Raw genomic sequence first — 15,382 nt, 5'->3', positions numbered from 1 at the left:
TCTTTCTTATACCCTGTGCAAAGTTTATTGAATCAGTGAAATCACTTACCTCAAAAGTAGCCTCTTAAAGGATTTTCTATTAGAGGTTTTTTTTTTCTACAATCAATCAAATAAATGTTCATGAATTGTTTCATTTGGTCATATAATTAAGTCATAATTCCAGCAAATATGAACAAATGGTCTGAACTATCAGCAATATTTTTACATGTTGCTTTGCTTTTTTTCTCCAGATAAACATACAAACTTTGGGACTTAAATGTCTGTGTCATGTCCAAAATGTTTGAAGTTTATGCTTTCGTCTGTAGTTGTGGGGAACCATGAGAAACCAATAGTCTCTAGTTTGCTTTCTGTGCTCTGTCAGCCACAAAATCATCTTCAGGACTGGCCTTGTTTCACATGTTCCACAAAGACCTTAAATAACGCCACCTTTGTCCACTAGGCAGTGCTAGAGAACACCTGGTATTTACAAGGCATGATATGAGGTTGATTTTCTGCTACTAGTAAGTGGAGCTATAGGTATGACTAGTACACATTAATATTTTTATGTAAATGTGTGAAAGTTTGGACTCATTACAAACAGAAGAAATGCAGCAGATTGAATGACGTACACTGAAGTTACAACAACTTACTATATAAAGCTTCAGGAGTGGTAATTAAGGAATAAAAAGATCTATAAAGGAGAAAAAAAAAACAAAAAACAAATATCCTCCCTCTGCAGCTCTCCCCTCCAAGTCAAAAGACTAAATTATACAGTTCATAACCTGATGAAGTTTCATGCTATTGTGGATATGTGAAGCCAGTGTCCTGAGAACTTTATGAGACTATGAGTTTCATTTTAAGGATTCACACTCTAGGACACATCGACTGCACATTTTGTATTAGACGGCATTAACTTTTGTTTGTTGTTCTGTTTGTCAAAATTCTTAATTATGTGCCAAAACTCAGAGTAATGAACATAATGTGTTTGAGATTTTCATCAGTTTCATTTATTGTAACTTATTTCCATGACAAAAGCCAGTGTGAATGGACACATGACAACCCTTCAGAAAGAAGACCTACTTTTCCCAAAATGTATTCACATCTATTCTAGGTCACAGGCAATCTATAAACCCAATCTGGCATGAATTCAACTAATAGTTTTGCTGCTAAAGTATTAAACAAACAAACAAACTGAACCAAAAGCAATACCCCTTATCTCCCCTTTGAGGAGCTGGGTAAAAATAGAAGACATGAAGATAAAAACAATCAAGACGTTACAAGCACTTTTAAACCCTGTGTTTAGCCATTTTTCCTTTATTTTATCCTTAACATACGAGGGCTGTTCAATAAGTTCATGGCCTCACCCAGAACAGAACAACACAGACTGATAACTTATATTTTATTTTTCAACATAATCTCCATTTACAACAATGCACTTGGTCCATCGATGTTCAAGCATCACTATCCCATCACGAAAGAATGTAACATCCTGTATTATAACAACCAGTATTTCTGGGTGAGGCCATGAACTTATTGAACAGCCCTCGTATGTATGAGAGGCAGACAGAAAACCATCAGAGTGGACACTGTAACACCAACAACGATTTCCTGTGTCTACTTTTCAACTACGAAGGTTTCACATTATCTCGCATCCATCAGTAGCCACTAATCTTGTAAATTTAGATATTACTTGTTAGTGGTCCATGCCATTTTCTAATATGAAAAAGCAAATTGTTAACGGTAGAAAAGAGTCATTTCAAACAGATGAAGATACATTTCTGAGTTTACTGAAAATATTAAAAGATACATAACATGAAATATAATGTTTTGCCAAAAAAACAAAAACAAAAACAAAAACTAACCAACATTTAGATTTAATACGAGAATGTAACTCAGACTGTTAATCTATTTGAAAAGTCCTAACATCAGTGTAAATCGTCTCATCTTCTTCTGCTGCGTAGGCTTTTCTCTTGGTAAACTTCACTGCAGAATAAATCGCTGAATCCTGATGTCTCTGTGGAAAAACATTAAATAAAATGAGGACAAAAATGCAAATAACATCATCTGTACATCTTTAGTGTAGACTTTACCTGTAGGCTTTGCTGATCACCACTGCTGCACCACGTTGCAACATTCATTTTCTGAGTAACTGAAGCTGTAAATTTGATTTTGGAAGGGCGTTATTATTGATTTTAGTAAGCTTTAACCAAGTGTAGTTTTAAAGACTGATTAATGAGAAACTTCTGGTACCTTTATTGCAATCATGAGATCTTTTCTTGAGTAAATAAATAAGGAAGGCTATAAGAACCAGACTTATAGCCAAAGCAGCACTCAGCAGAATGATGACTGTACTGGCCTTCTGCAACTCCGACATGTTCACTACACAAATAAAAGATGTGAAAAAGAATAAAACAATCAATGAAGATTAGTATTTTTTTTCTAATTAAATATATGTTTGATTTTATATAACACCTTTTTGTTGCACACTTTATGTAACAAAAGGTTCCTACTCTAGAACACACATAGATTCTACTGTGCAAAAGTCTTAGGTCACCTTTAGTTTAGTTGGTTCTGTGGTTGATACATATTTATTTCTCATTCTTATTTCTTCAGATACAACATTACAATACAGGAAATATGTGCACAACCTTAAGACACACAGAAAACTGAACTAAATGGGTCCTAAACATTAAAGTGACTATTTATTGTGACCTCTGACCCCATGACATGAAGCACCAGGAACATTTAGAAACATCTGACATATGTTGAAGGAAACCTGGTATAAAACATCAGAAAATTAATGCAATAATCTCTAAAAGAATTATAGAATTACATGTAAAGGGAGGTACCACTAAAGCACTGTTTCTCAACCCTTTTTGGCTCATAACCCCATTTTAACATCACAAATTTTTGGCGGCCCTAGACATTCAAAACGGAGACTTTTTTTTTGTTGCTAAAATTAATTTGTTTTTGTTCATGTAATAGTTTGCTATACTATGTTGCAAATAAATGTTAATTTTAGATGACATTTAGTCTATATAATGTGTATTATTGTGGACGGAGGCAGAAAAGCCAGGTTGACATTACTGCATAAACTGAGAATTTGATTTTCCTTGGTCAGGATATGTAGTCAGTCCAGCTTGGATTTACAAGGCTGCAAATTAATACTGAAAAGACAGTAACTCAAACTATGATTTATGAAAGAGCTGCAGCATCTTAAACCGACCACAATGTACATTTGAAATATAAACAGAACCACAGTGCTTCAGTTTCAGCTTCAGAGTTTGTCATGTCTTTTATGTATTGTGATTGTCTCTCTCAACTCACCATGTATTTTTTTTTTTAGTAAGTTTTTATTTTTATCAATTACTAGAAATTTCAGGTGACCCCACATGGGATCCCGACCCCAAGGTTGAAAAACACTGCACTAAATACTACCACTTTGGCTTATAGAAGTTGTTTTTTTTACTAAAACATTTATTTTTCCTGCTGTACATACTTCACATATACCCAGATTTCTTAATACAGAGACTAAAAAATGTATACATGAGGTCATTGTAATTTTACTAAACCAACAACCCTAAAGTTGGCCTAGGGCTTTTCCACAGTACTGTATGTCTTCACTATTACATGAAAATATGGTGGAAATACCTTCAATGTCCAGTTTCGTTCCATTTCCAATGATTATCTTTCCACATGCAGCCACAGCACAGTAATAAGTCCCAGCATCAGAGGAGGTGAAGTCGGAGAAGGTGTAGTAACAAGTTTGTGAACCATGAGCTTCAAGACTCCACACACATTCACCATCACTGTTTCTTTGAGTATAAAGGTAACTGGGATTCGATTCATTTAATCCATCTTTGAACCAGAAAATACCATGTTCTCCTGAACACTTCTTATAGTCAGTGAGGACTGAACACTGGAGAGTCACAGAGGATCCTGGTTGAATCGGATCAGATGGAAAGTCTTTAGTGACAACAGTGATATCTGGTTCTGGTCCTGAGGAAAGCAAAGGAAAACATGTAACTTAAAAAAATTATTGACCCCCCCCCCCCCCACAAAAAACCAAAAAACAGTGAAATCTCTGTTTGCTTTACCTTTAATCCTCAGAAATGTTCCAGTCAAAAATGTCAGTTGAAGTGGGTCTGTTTTAATACAGTAGTAAAATCCAGAATCACCAAGATCTGCCTCTTTAATTTCCAAGACAAACGCTCCTGGCTCTTGTTTTGTTGTGATGCGAGGAGTCTTATTAACAGCATTATAATCAAATGAATATGTTCCCCCCAAAAATTCAGGCAAATTTCCTGGAAAAAGCCTGATCCAAAATACACTTGCTGAGTACCAGGTTGTTTGTCGAGGACATGTCAGATTTACAGTTTCTCCAACATCAAGAGTCTTTATCTCAAAATTACGATCATGTGTGCATCCTGCAAAATAGGTTAAAAGAAGTACACACTAACAAATTCACACTTTGCAGAAACATGACCACATTCTTGAAATAAATATTTAGGAAAGCAGATTCTTTATATACTTACGTCCAGCTGTGAGAAAAAGCAGCAAACACAGTATGAGCAGCATTTTCTTGGCATTTCACTTTAGACGGAGCTTGATGTAAACCGTGCTATAACATGACTCGCCTTAATATAATCATATCAAAAGGGAGGGGTTTCAGAGTGATCTGACTGGCCTCTGCGCATGTCTCCTATGACCTCAGTGGAAAAGATGTCAACCCTTTTTCCAACCAAATCACAGGAAACAAAACCAAAGCTAAAGTTTTGTTTTCATGTTTCATGGTGGGTTTCTACAACTGACATTGAGGGTGGGCACGTTTGATTTGATCTTGATGTGAATGAGCTACACTACATATCAACACTTAACAACAACTGCTTACTATTTTTCATGCACTTTTCATCTGATATAAACTGATTTTATTTTAGTAAATGCAGAAACAAGTCAAATATCTTTATGTCACATTGTCATTGTTCAGTGTTGCCTGTTACACACTGAAGTGCAAGTTTTTGTGCAAAGACAGGAATAGGACACAAATGTCACTTAGATTTTAAACACTAAACATTGCACATGATATGAGATATTTAGGCTAATACATGACATTAGATTAGTTATCAGTTTTATGAATGTAAATTGTTTATGCAACAGCGGTTTCACAAGTCACATAAATGCAGTAATGGTATTTCCCTCTTCAGAGACACTTGACCTTTGACCCAATGTGGCATGGCCCCAGAGAAGCAGAACTCCAACTCTCATGTTCTAATGGGTAAAAATACTGCTTTTGTTATTGGATTCAGGTGACTTTACTAACCATGACATAACAGCCTCACTTTCATCTAAAAGAACTCTCTGATTGCTTAAGCATGCACCAAATACAGTACACATTAAAACATTCAGTCACTCATCTTCTGAACCCCTTTGTCCTCAGGAGAGTCGCAGGGGTGCTGGAGGGTATACCCTGAACATTTCGCCAGTTCATTCCAGGGCTGAGCATCAAAACAATACACCAGTTAAATTTTTTAGGAGGCTAAAATATATGCTTCCTCTATTCACAGCAGCAGCAGTACTAGTGGATGGTCTGCTTCATCTATCTTTATAATATTTAGTTACTGATCAGGATAGGCCTTGTGCATTCAACAGAATCACACAAATGTGTCCTCAGACTCACCATCACCAATTGAACCACAATCACACCTGATAATCATTATACAAGTAATTTGGATTCTTCTGTTAAGGAACATGATTGTGTGACATTGACAGTGAAATAGATCTTGCTTGTTTTTGTAGGAAAATGACCTAAACCTCGTTATAATGACTCTATTCTATGGTTTATAGAACATATTGTTGACTTTGTAGAGATTTCATTAGCTTTATGGGTATTTTAATGGCCAAAAAAAAAAAAAAAAGATGACAGATTTTGGCCAAGACTCTATATTTGGCTATGTTTACATTTCTTTTGTTGTGACAAACACTGAGCACACATTTATTTATGCTTTACTCCGACTTGAACTTCATGCTCAAGAGAATTTGTAGTACACTGTTGGAGAAGCAGTTTGTGGAGGATTACGGGTTCAGTGGACTCTATGCACAGTTCCACTACACACACTGCAGACTAGGAGCAGTGGGCTGCCATGACAGGCACCTAGGGAGCAAATGGATGGGGGGTGGGGGGTGGGGTGGATGGGGGTATGGTGGTAAAGTGCATCACTCAAGGGCACATCAGCCAACTATTTCTCTGCCAGTCCAGAGAATGGACTCTATGCACAGCCCCTTCCTGAGTTTAAGGCAGCTCCTTTATTTCCTGTCTTTCATTATCGGACACACTCATTAACCCAGGTGTGCCTCCTACTTCTTGTTGTGACTACTGTGGTCAGGCAAACCTGGATTAATCAGTGTGTCCAATAATGAAAGACAGGAAATGTAGGAGCTGCCTTAAGTTCAGGAAGTAGTGGGGCTGTGCATAGAGCCCATTCTCTGGACTGGCAGAGAAATTGTTGGCTGATGTGCCCTTGAGTGATACACTTTACCCCTACCCCCACCCCATTTGCTCCCTAGGTGCCTGTCATGGCAGCCCACTGCTCCAGTCTGCAATGTATGTTGTGTTCCTGCCTGTTCAGCTGGTAATGGGTTGAAAGTAGAGGGTCAGTGTCGGTGTGTGTTGCATGTATATGGACAAATGATAAAGATTTTTCTTCCTCTTTAACTTGTACCATTTTCTATCATTTCAAGTATACATGCTGATATTTTTATGAGAGAGAGTATGATAGAGGATGCCTTAGAACCTGAAGACAATCAGTGGTGACTCAACCACATAGACCTGTCAGTCACAACAGGCCTGAACCACAACAGTGTGATAAGACAACCTCACTGTCTAATATCGCTCTAGTTCTACTCAGGTGGATGTAAAACAAAGCAGCAAAGTATACAATAAAGCAGGGGTGTCCAATCCTGGTCCTCAAGAGCTACTATCCTGGATGTTTTAGATCAGGGGTATACAAATCCTGGTCCTCCAGTGCTGGTATCCTGCATGTTTTAGATATTTCCCTCTTCCAGCACACCTAGAAGCCCTTACACCATTATCAGCCTTCTGCAGAGCTTGATGATAGGCTTAGCATTTGAATCAGGTGTGTTGGAAGAGGAATACATCTAACACATGCAGGATAGTAGCTCTTGAGGACCAGGATTGGATACCCCTGCAATAAAGCATTAGTACAAAATGTATTTAACTAATTTCTGTATCAACTGATCTGAAAGCAGGAACAAGTGAAGTGGGAGAAAAACAATAAACTAAATAATAAATGCACAAACATGCATGATTAAAAATGTCAGAGGAAGTCATGCTGTAATGACTAAAGTGTTGTGATAAATATAGCTTATGTCCTCATCTCTACCACAGCTTGTACGTGGTATATGCAAACATATACACACACACACACACACACACACACAAATGATGGATGGAAAGTTAACCATTGTTGTGGTTTGGCTTTCAATATGACGTGTGAATGTAAAAGGGTCTTTGCTTTCTCACTTTGTCTTAGGAAACAACACATTTACAGGCACTTTACATAGCAGTACACTCTGCTATAAATGACACATTGAAATATTTTATTCACTACATGGATGTTTTCAAGCCTGATGGAATATTTGCAGACACTGTTAAAATTGGTCTGTGTCACTGTCTTTTCATCACAGTCTCATTCTTCATAGATCGACTGTAAAAGACCTGTGGTGTTAATTTGAGCTGGTATTTCTAAACTGACAGGCAGATTAAATCTATCAAAGTCAAGGATCAAATGTTACGCATTAATGAATCAATTATCTACTTAAAAAGAGAAGACAAAGTAACTAATGTAAGACTTTTAATACTGCAGGTAAATATGTTTGTATTACCAAAAATAAACTGAAACTATCAGGAAAAAAACTGGTCAGACTGGGTCTGCAGAGGCTGTTAGCAGCTCCTCCCCCTCACTGTATCCTGTTATACCCACAGTGGGGTCTTTTCTGAGTAAACACACTTTGGTGGTTGGTCAAAAGCAGAGACACGGTCTAAAGAAGTCAGCGTAGGTGTTGCATGTGGTTTTTCTAGTTGCAGGACCATTACAAACATCTTGCACTTCAGACACACTGGTGCATCTCTGCAGATGTTTTTGAAGTTTTATGACATACAGGACAATTTACTGAGGGCTTTGAGTTTGCAAAAAAAAAAAAAAAAAAAAAAAAAGATACAGAAAATGGAGACAAAGTTGAGGCAAGAGGGAGGAGAAAAAAAAGAAAGAACAGAGGTTGTACATCACTACGTTGGGTAGATATTACATTTACAATAGCTTATGTATTATATGCATGGATGTGTATGTGCACACAAATAGTAAACCAGATAGAAACATATATAAACCAGCCAACCAGCATTAAACCAGATAGAAACATATGTAAACCAGCCAACCAACATTAAACCAGATAGAAACATATGTAAACCAGCCAACCAGCAGTAAACCAAGGTTATAATAGTTTTGGATTTTTAATTATAGTTTAGTTTTAATTAGTTTTGACTTTTTTTTCTCTTATTCAGTTAGTTTTAATTAGTTTTTAGAGCAGGTTTGTTAGTTTTTATTAGTTATCGTTTTTTTCTGAATGCTTAGCTTTAGTTTAGTTTAGTTTAGTTTTAGTATTAGTTTTAGTTATTTCATATATTTTATCTTCCTCATCATCCTATTCAAAGAAATTAGTGAGGCGCAGATATGGGTTACCCTGAACACTTTATTTGGGGGTCGGGTTAGGGCGGCTCATGGACTGAGCAGAGACACAATGTACCGTACAATGTATAAATTCCCTATAGCAGGTTGAGGGGGGGTGCAATCCATACACAACGTCACTTACGTGAAACAATGCAAAGATGTGCAAAGCATGAGAGGAGATGCACAAAGCAGCCAGCAGTTAAAGCAGATAGAAACATATATAACCAGCTAACCAGCAGTTAAAGCAGATAGAAACATATATAAACCAGCTAACCAGCAGTTAAAGCAGATAGGAACATATATAAACCAGCTAACCAGCAGTTAAAGCAGATAGGAACATATATAAACCAGCTAACCAGCAGTTAAAGCAGATAGGAACATATATAAACCAGCTAACCAGCAGTTAAAGCAGACAGAAACATATATAAACCAGCCAACCAGCAGTTAAAGCAGATAGGAATATATATAAACCAGCAAACCCGCAGTTAAAGCAGATAGGAACATAAATAAACCAGCCAACCAGCAGTTAAAGCAGATAGAAACATATATAAACCAGCTAACCAGCAGTTAAAGCAGATAGAAACATATATAAACCAGCTAACCAGCAGTTAAAGCAGATAGAAACATATATAAACCAGCTAACCAGCAGTTAAAGCAGACAGAAACATATATAAACCAGCCAACCAGCAGTTAAAGCAGATAGGAATATATATAAACCAGCTAACCAGCAGTTAAAGCAGATAGGAACATATATAAACCAGCCAACCAGCAGTTAAAGCAGATAGAAACATATATAAACCAGCTAACCAGCAGTTAAAGCAGATAGAAACACTTATAAACCAGCTAACCAGCAGTTAAAGCAGATAGAAACATATATAAACCAGCTAACCAGCAGTTAAAGCAGATAGGAACATATATAAACCAGCTAACCAGCAGTTAAAGCAGATAGAAACATATATAAACCAGCTAACCAGCAGTTAAAGCAGACAGAAACATATATAAACCAGCTAACCAGCAGTTAAAGCAGACAGAAACATATATAAACCAGCTAACCAGCAGTTAAAGCAGATAGGAACATATATAAACCAGCTAACCAGCAGTTAAAGCAGATAGAAACATATATAAACCAGCTAACCAGCAGTTAAAGCAGACAGAAACATATATAAACCAGCTAACCAGCAGTTAAAGCAGACAGAAACATATATAAACCAGCTAACCAGCAGTTAAAGCAGACAGAAACATATATAAACCAGCCAACCAGCAGTTAAAGCAGACAGAAACATATATAAACCAGCTAACCAGCAGTTAAAGCAGACAGAAACATATATAAACCAGCTAACCAGCAGTTAAAGCAGATAGAAACATATATAAACCAGCTAACCAGCAGTTAAAGCAGACAGAAACATATATAAACCAGCTAACCAGCAGTTAAAGCAGATAGAAACATATATAAACCAGCCAACCAGCAGTTAAAGCAGATAGGAACATATATAAACCAGCTAACCAGCAGTTAAAGCAGATAGGAACATATATAAACCAGCTAACCAGCAGTTAAAGCAGATAGGAACATATATAAACCACTTATAAACATATATAACCCAGTTCCTCATCAGTAAACCACACCTTAGCAAATCTCTCATCTCTTAATCATCTCCAGTTCCATTATTAGCCAACTTTGCTTCAGTTCAGTTTAGCTAGCTGTAGCTAGTAACATCAAACGTTTTTGAACATTCGAACAGGTTCCATACCTCTGTAATTGGATTAGTTTTCATCCTCCTCTTTTCTCCTCTTCTAAACTGTGCAGTTCAGGGCTTGGAAGGCCTTTTCATGGTGATAAACTGTCCAGTTTTAACCTGGATGCTAGTCCTGTTTGACTCTGTCCTTTAGCTCTGCTCTGTCTCTGTCACTCACGCGCACACACACGGTACGCCAAAAAAAAAAAAAAAAAAAACCCGACCCACTCATCACTACAGTAAACCCCAGACAGGACTGTGCTGCTGTGTCCCAGCTTTAGTCTGTATGTTCCAGGTAGAGTGGGGACCAGAAGACCACTGGAAACCACAGTGAGCAGACATGACAGACTGTGGAGTGTCATATGGTGTCACCAGCTCAAACTGCTGGAGCCAAATAAATTCATTTCATATCAATCTGACATTGACAAAGACGAAAACGAAGGGAATTGTACCCATAATTTTTATACGTTTTAGTTAGTTTTGTAAGCTCACGATACAGTTTCAGTTAGTTATCGTTTTTTTCTTTTAATTAGAGTTTTTATTAATTTCAGTTAACGAAAAGGTTTTTTCAATTTTAGTTTTCGTCATTTCGTTCGTTTTCGTTAACGATAATAACCTTGCAGTAAACCAGACAGAAACATATATAAACCAGCCAACCAGCAGTAAACCAGATAGAAACATATATAAACCAGCAATAAACCAGATAGAAACAAATATAAACCAGCAGTAAACCAGATAAAAACATATATAAACCAGCAGTAAACCAGATAAACATATATAAACCAGCCAACCAGCAGTTAAAGCAGATAGAAACATATACAGTATAAACCAGCATTAAACCAGATAGAAACATATATAAATCAGCAGTAAACTAGATAGAAACATATATATACCAGCCAACCAGCAGTAAACCAGATAGAAATATTTATAAACCAGATAGAAACATATAGCCTATAAACCAGCTCAGCAGTAAACCAGATATAAACATATATAAACCAGATATAAACATATATAAACCGGCTCATCAGCAGTAAACCAGACACCTTAGCAGATATTTCCAGCCTAATCATCTACAGTAGCATTTTTAGCCACTTTGCTTTGTTTCAATTCAGCTAGCTGTAGCTAGTAACATCAAACGTTTTTTATGTTATAAAAGGTTACATACCTCTATAATTCTTTTCCACCTCCTCCTTTCTCCTCTGGACAGCCTTTTCAAGTTGCCTGTACCTGGATGATGTACTTGACACCTGAGGCTGTCATTCACATCTGCTCTGTCTCTGTGGCCATTTCTTAATATCAAGAATGCAGAGTACGATCTTGTGAACTCGGCTAGTGCGGTCTTGGTAACAACGGTCAGAGAACAGACTTCCTAAGAACATAAGTCTGTCTGTTTTTGGAACGGCTGGGACTTGTAAACTTTCCTCCCTGTCTCTGCCGTATTTCTGTCATCTGCTCCATAACGTATTTCCTTCAAATCACCACAATGTCACTCAATTTTATGTTAATACAAATACACGTAAATACTAGTATTTATGTGTCATTTATACATTTTGTGTATTTTTCCAAACTGTAATACATTTCATGAACCAAGCCCGATGGGACCCAACGGGAAGGGCCCAGTTTGGACACAAATTTAGGAGTGCTGTTCAGGTTTGGGTCGGGTTCAGACACAAACACTAGGCTGAGTGAAACTTGGTGCTGAGCTAACTTTACTTATGAGCCAAGCCGTGTCGTGCTAACTGTGACTGTGTGTGTGCCTGTGTGTGTGTGTGTGTGTGTGTGTCAGGTGAGGATTTGAACCGTGTGTCAAGGGACGATCTGAGTCTCCGGACAATATTTACGCATGCGCGACTCACATTGTTTGGAGACTCAAATCGTCACTCGACAGTCACCAACCAGTGCATCCTTAGTTGAAGACAGCTGACAAGAACAACATCCAGGTATTCTATGCCTTTGTAGCGGCTGTACTCGTATGTTGTGAATAACTTACCAAAACACGATCCTCTCTTTACCTTGCTGTTCATTCAGGCACACAGCACAGCAAAACTGCCTTTTCTCTAGTAATAAAGTAAACACAAAGTAAATAAAATGCATACCTGGCAGAAAACACGCAATCAGTCTCATGACAGACATGAATTCCGTTCTCACACAGCCAGGACAAAAAAAAAAAAAAAATCAAAATTAGCTAGCACCACATTGTTAATTAGACCATGCACATACAGTACAATCAAGAACATTGCCATTCAAAAACATGCTCAACCAACAGGGAGCTACAAACACAACGGTACAAAACAATCATTCAGACATGAAATCAAAATTAAAAAAAAAAAAAAAAAAAAAAGTAAAATAATGACGGGACCATCGTGTATGTACTCACCAGGTAGACAGCACAGCAAAACTGCCATTATTACTCTGGGGTGCACGACCCTAGTTCACAGGGGTGTGGTGTTTAATGTCCATAAAATAAAATTGTAATTAACACAATCAAACAGTGTGAGATGGCAAGTGGAATCCTAGACTATATACATTAACTCCGTTACACCTTCTTGGTTTATGCCAGAGTATTCGATATATATCAGAGTCACGACACTTCCACAGACTGCCGTTGTCAATGAAATATGCACCTACTTCTGGGTCATGGAGGGGCGAATATTTCTAAACATTGAGTGTAAAGATGTCGGAACACATTCATTTCTATTGCAGCTGATCCAGCAACTCCAGCGGTAAGTTAATAAGATATCATCCTCTTTCAAATTATCGAGTGTATTTCCTGTATTAGCTCATATTTGTGTTGTAAATGCAGTTTTCTTTAGTTAGGGTTTGTACAAATGTATATCTTATCCAACTGTTCTGTTGGATTTTCAGCTGTAGTCCTATAGTTTGCTTGCTTGACTTGTCCAGCTGTTGAGATTGAACCACTATAACCTCAAACTATGGACTTTTTAACATAAGGTAATGTTAGTGCAAATGTTGTTCTCAGTGGGTTTTATTTTAGTTGTTTTGCTGAACCTGGTGGTGTTTGGTTAAGTTTGTCAGCTGAAGTAATGTGCTAATTAGGAAGAGAGCTGCTGTAGAGCTGAGCTCAGTCAATAAAAGTTCATTAAAGTTATTATTCATGAGTTAAAGGAAGCAAAAGTTCTGTCACTTGGTGTTTGTAAGATCCGACTCATCCTATAAGAATTCTGTTGAGTTTTGAGTTTGTTAATGTTGAGTTTTTAGTGAGTTTAGTGTCCGTGCTAACGCTAACATGCTAAGTTAGCCGCTATGCTCACCACTGGTTAATGCCTTATTGTGTGTATTATCAGAGCAGAGCTGGGCAGACACACAGTGTTCACAGCTAACCACTGCTTTCTGCTTGGACCACAGTCCTGTAATCATAATACTTAAAAATGATAAATTCTCCAATTTCTTGTGTGTACAGAACAATTGCAGAATGAATGAACTTGTAAAGTTAGCACCTCTCATGTAAGTAGCCTATCCAAGCTAACATCAACCTTTCCCCCCTAAATTTAAATTTTCAAAGTAATAAATGCACTCCTTTCAGTGGTCAAACCCACTACTCAAAAGTACAACACACACACAACAGGACATATAGGAGTGACACAACAGTTGTGTGTGGTTTATTTTTGGATTTACCATGCTCACTGCTGTTTGTCCCATTAAATAACATGGGAGCGCTTAGTTTGTTTGGACCTATTCAGGCTTACATGAACCACATGATCACCGGAGAGGCGACATCAAAATGTGTCGTAACTCTCTTTATAGGGCTCTGGTTTATGCGAACTTTCAAATGGAACAATACTTGGGCTGCAATTAATGATGTTTCATGAGAATGTGAGAACGGAAGAACAGGCAAGAATGTGTATTGAGAAATGGCCTATGTCTTGTTCACACACACACACACACACACACACACACACACACACATCACATGACTGAGCAGTGTACACCAAGTTAGGGAGAGCTCACCTGAGAAATTACAGAGGAGGTTGCTGGTTTTTTTTTTCTCATTTCTTTATTTTTAAGACAGAACATGAGAAATGAACATGTTATCAGTACTATTATTTTTTTAATTACTATTATTTTTTTATTTTTTTTTTGGGGGGGGGGGCCCTCCAGTGGTTCCCACCCTAGGCAATTGCCTATATGACCTATGTCAGAAGCCAACCCTGCACAAAGTTTCCTCTTGAAAAACTGGAGTGATTATCGACATTATTGGAGTGTACTGTCTGTGAGCGTGTCTTCCTTATATTAGATTTCATACTGTCCACTGCCAGAGTTTTGAGACATAACACACAGAGAGGTCATTCTTTCTTCATCTCCTACCACATTCGCTGTGAATCATAATTCATTGTCTTATTAATTTTGGAAATGTTACATGTGTTTCTCTTTGCCCCATTAGATACTTGTCCATTCTCCAAATATACACACTTTGTCTAGTTAAGTGACAAATCACCATGGCATTGGTTTTGTATGTTGTACATCCCTAAAATGAGTTTTGGTTGCTCTGATGCCAAAACATTAATTCCACTTGTTACATGTTCTGACCAGAAGAAAAATGAAACAAAAAACTCTGAGTCATGGCCCACAGTTTAACTCCAATCAGCTAAAAGGCCATACACAATTTAGAATAAAAATGTCTATTTGTAAAGCTCTTTTCACACCAGAGAGCATAATGTCCTTCAAAAACGTAAGAGAAATGATAATAAATGAATGAAGGATAAATAAAATGGTAATGATAGTGAAGAATATTTAATAATAATAAAATGTATAACATTAGACATTTAAGTGATCCAGCAAAACATTCAAGGATTAGGATAATCACCTGTCAAGGATATAAATAGGCTAATGACCTGGAATATCCAGTGATACAAATGCTCTAATTTATAAACTGTATATTGTGTAGCAACAGTCATTACTCACTAC

General features: G+C 37.2%; 1 protein-coding gene across 1 annotated transcript; it reads right to left on the bottom strand.

Moving 5' to 3' along the window:
* Positions 1-1,458: 1,458 nt before the first annotated feature.
* Positions 1,459-4,664, bottom strand: LOC115427382 (uncharacterized). The gene is made up of 6 exons (XM_030145919.1): positions 4,515-4,664; positions 4,077-4,406; positions 3,631-3,978; positions 2,230-2,358; positions 2,070-2,134; positions 1,459-1,993 (listed from the first exon to the last, which is right to left on the bottom strand). The coding sequence occupies exons 1-6, from the start codon at positions 4,555-4,557 to the stop codon at positions 1,880-1,882; spliced, it is 1,029 nt and encodes a 342-aa protein (XP_030001779.1). The 5' UTR covers positions 4,558-4,664; the 3' UTR covers positions 1,459-1,879.
* Between the last annotated feature and the right edge of the window lie 10,718 nt (positions 4,665-15,382).

This window comes from Sphaeramia orbicularis, chromosome 10, assembly GCF_902148855.1.
Source record: "Sphaeramia orbicularis chromosome 10, fSphaOr1.1, whole genome shotgun sequence".
In the NCBI taxonomy this organism is placed as follows: Eukaryota; Metazoa; Chordata; class Actinopteri; order Kurtiformes; family Apogonidae; genus Sphaeramia; species Sphaeramia orbicularis.
This window is presented reverse-complemented; position numbering and strand designations above follow the sequence as displayed.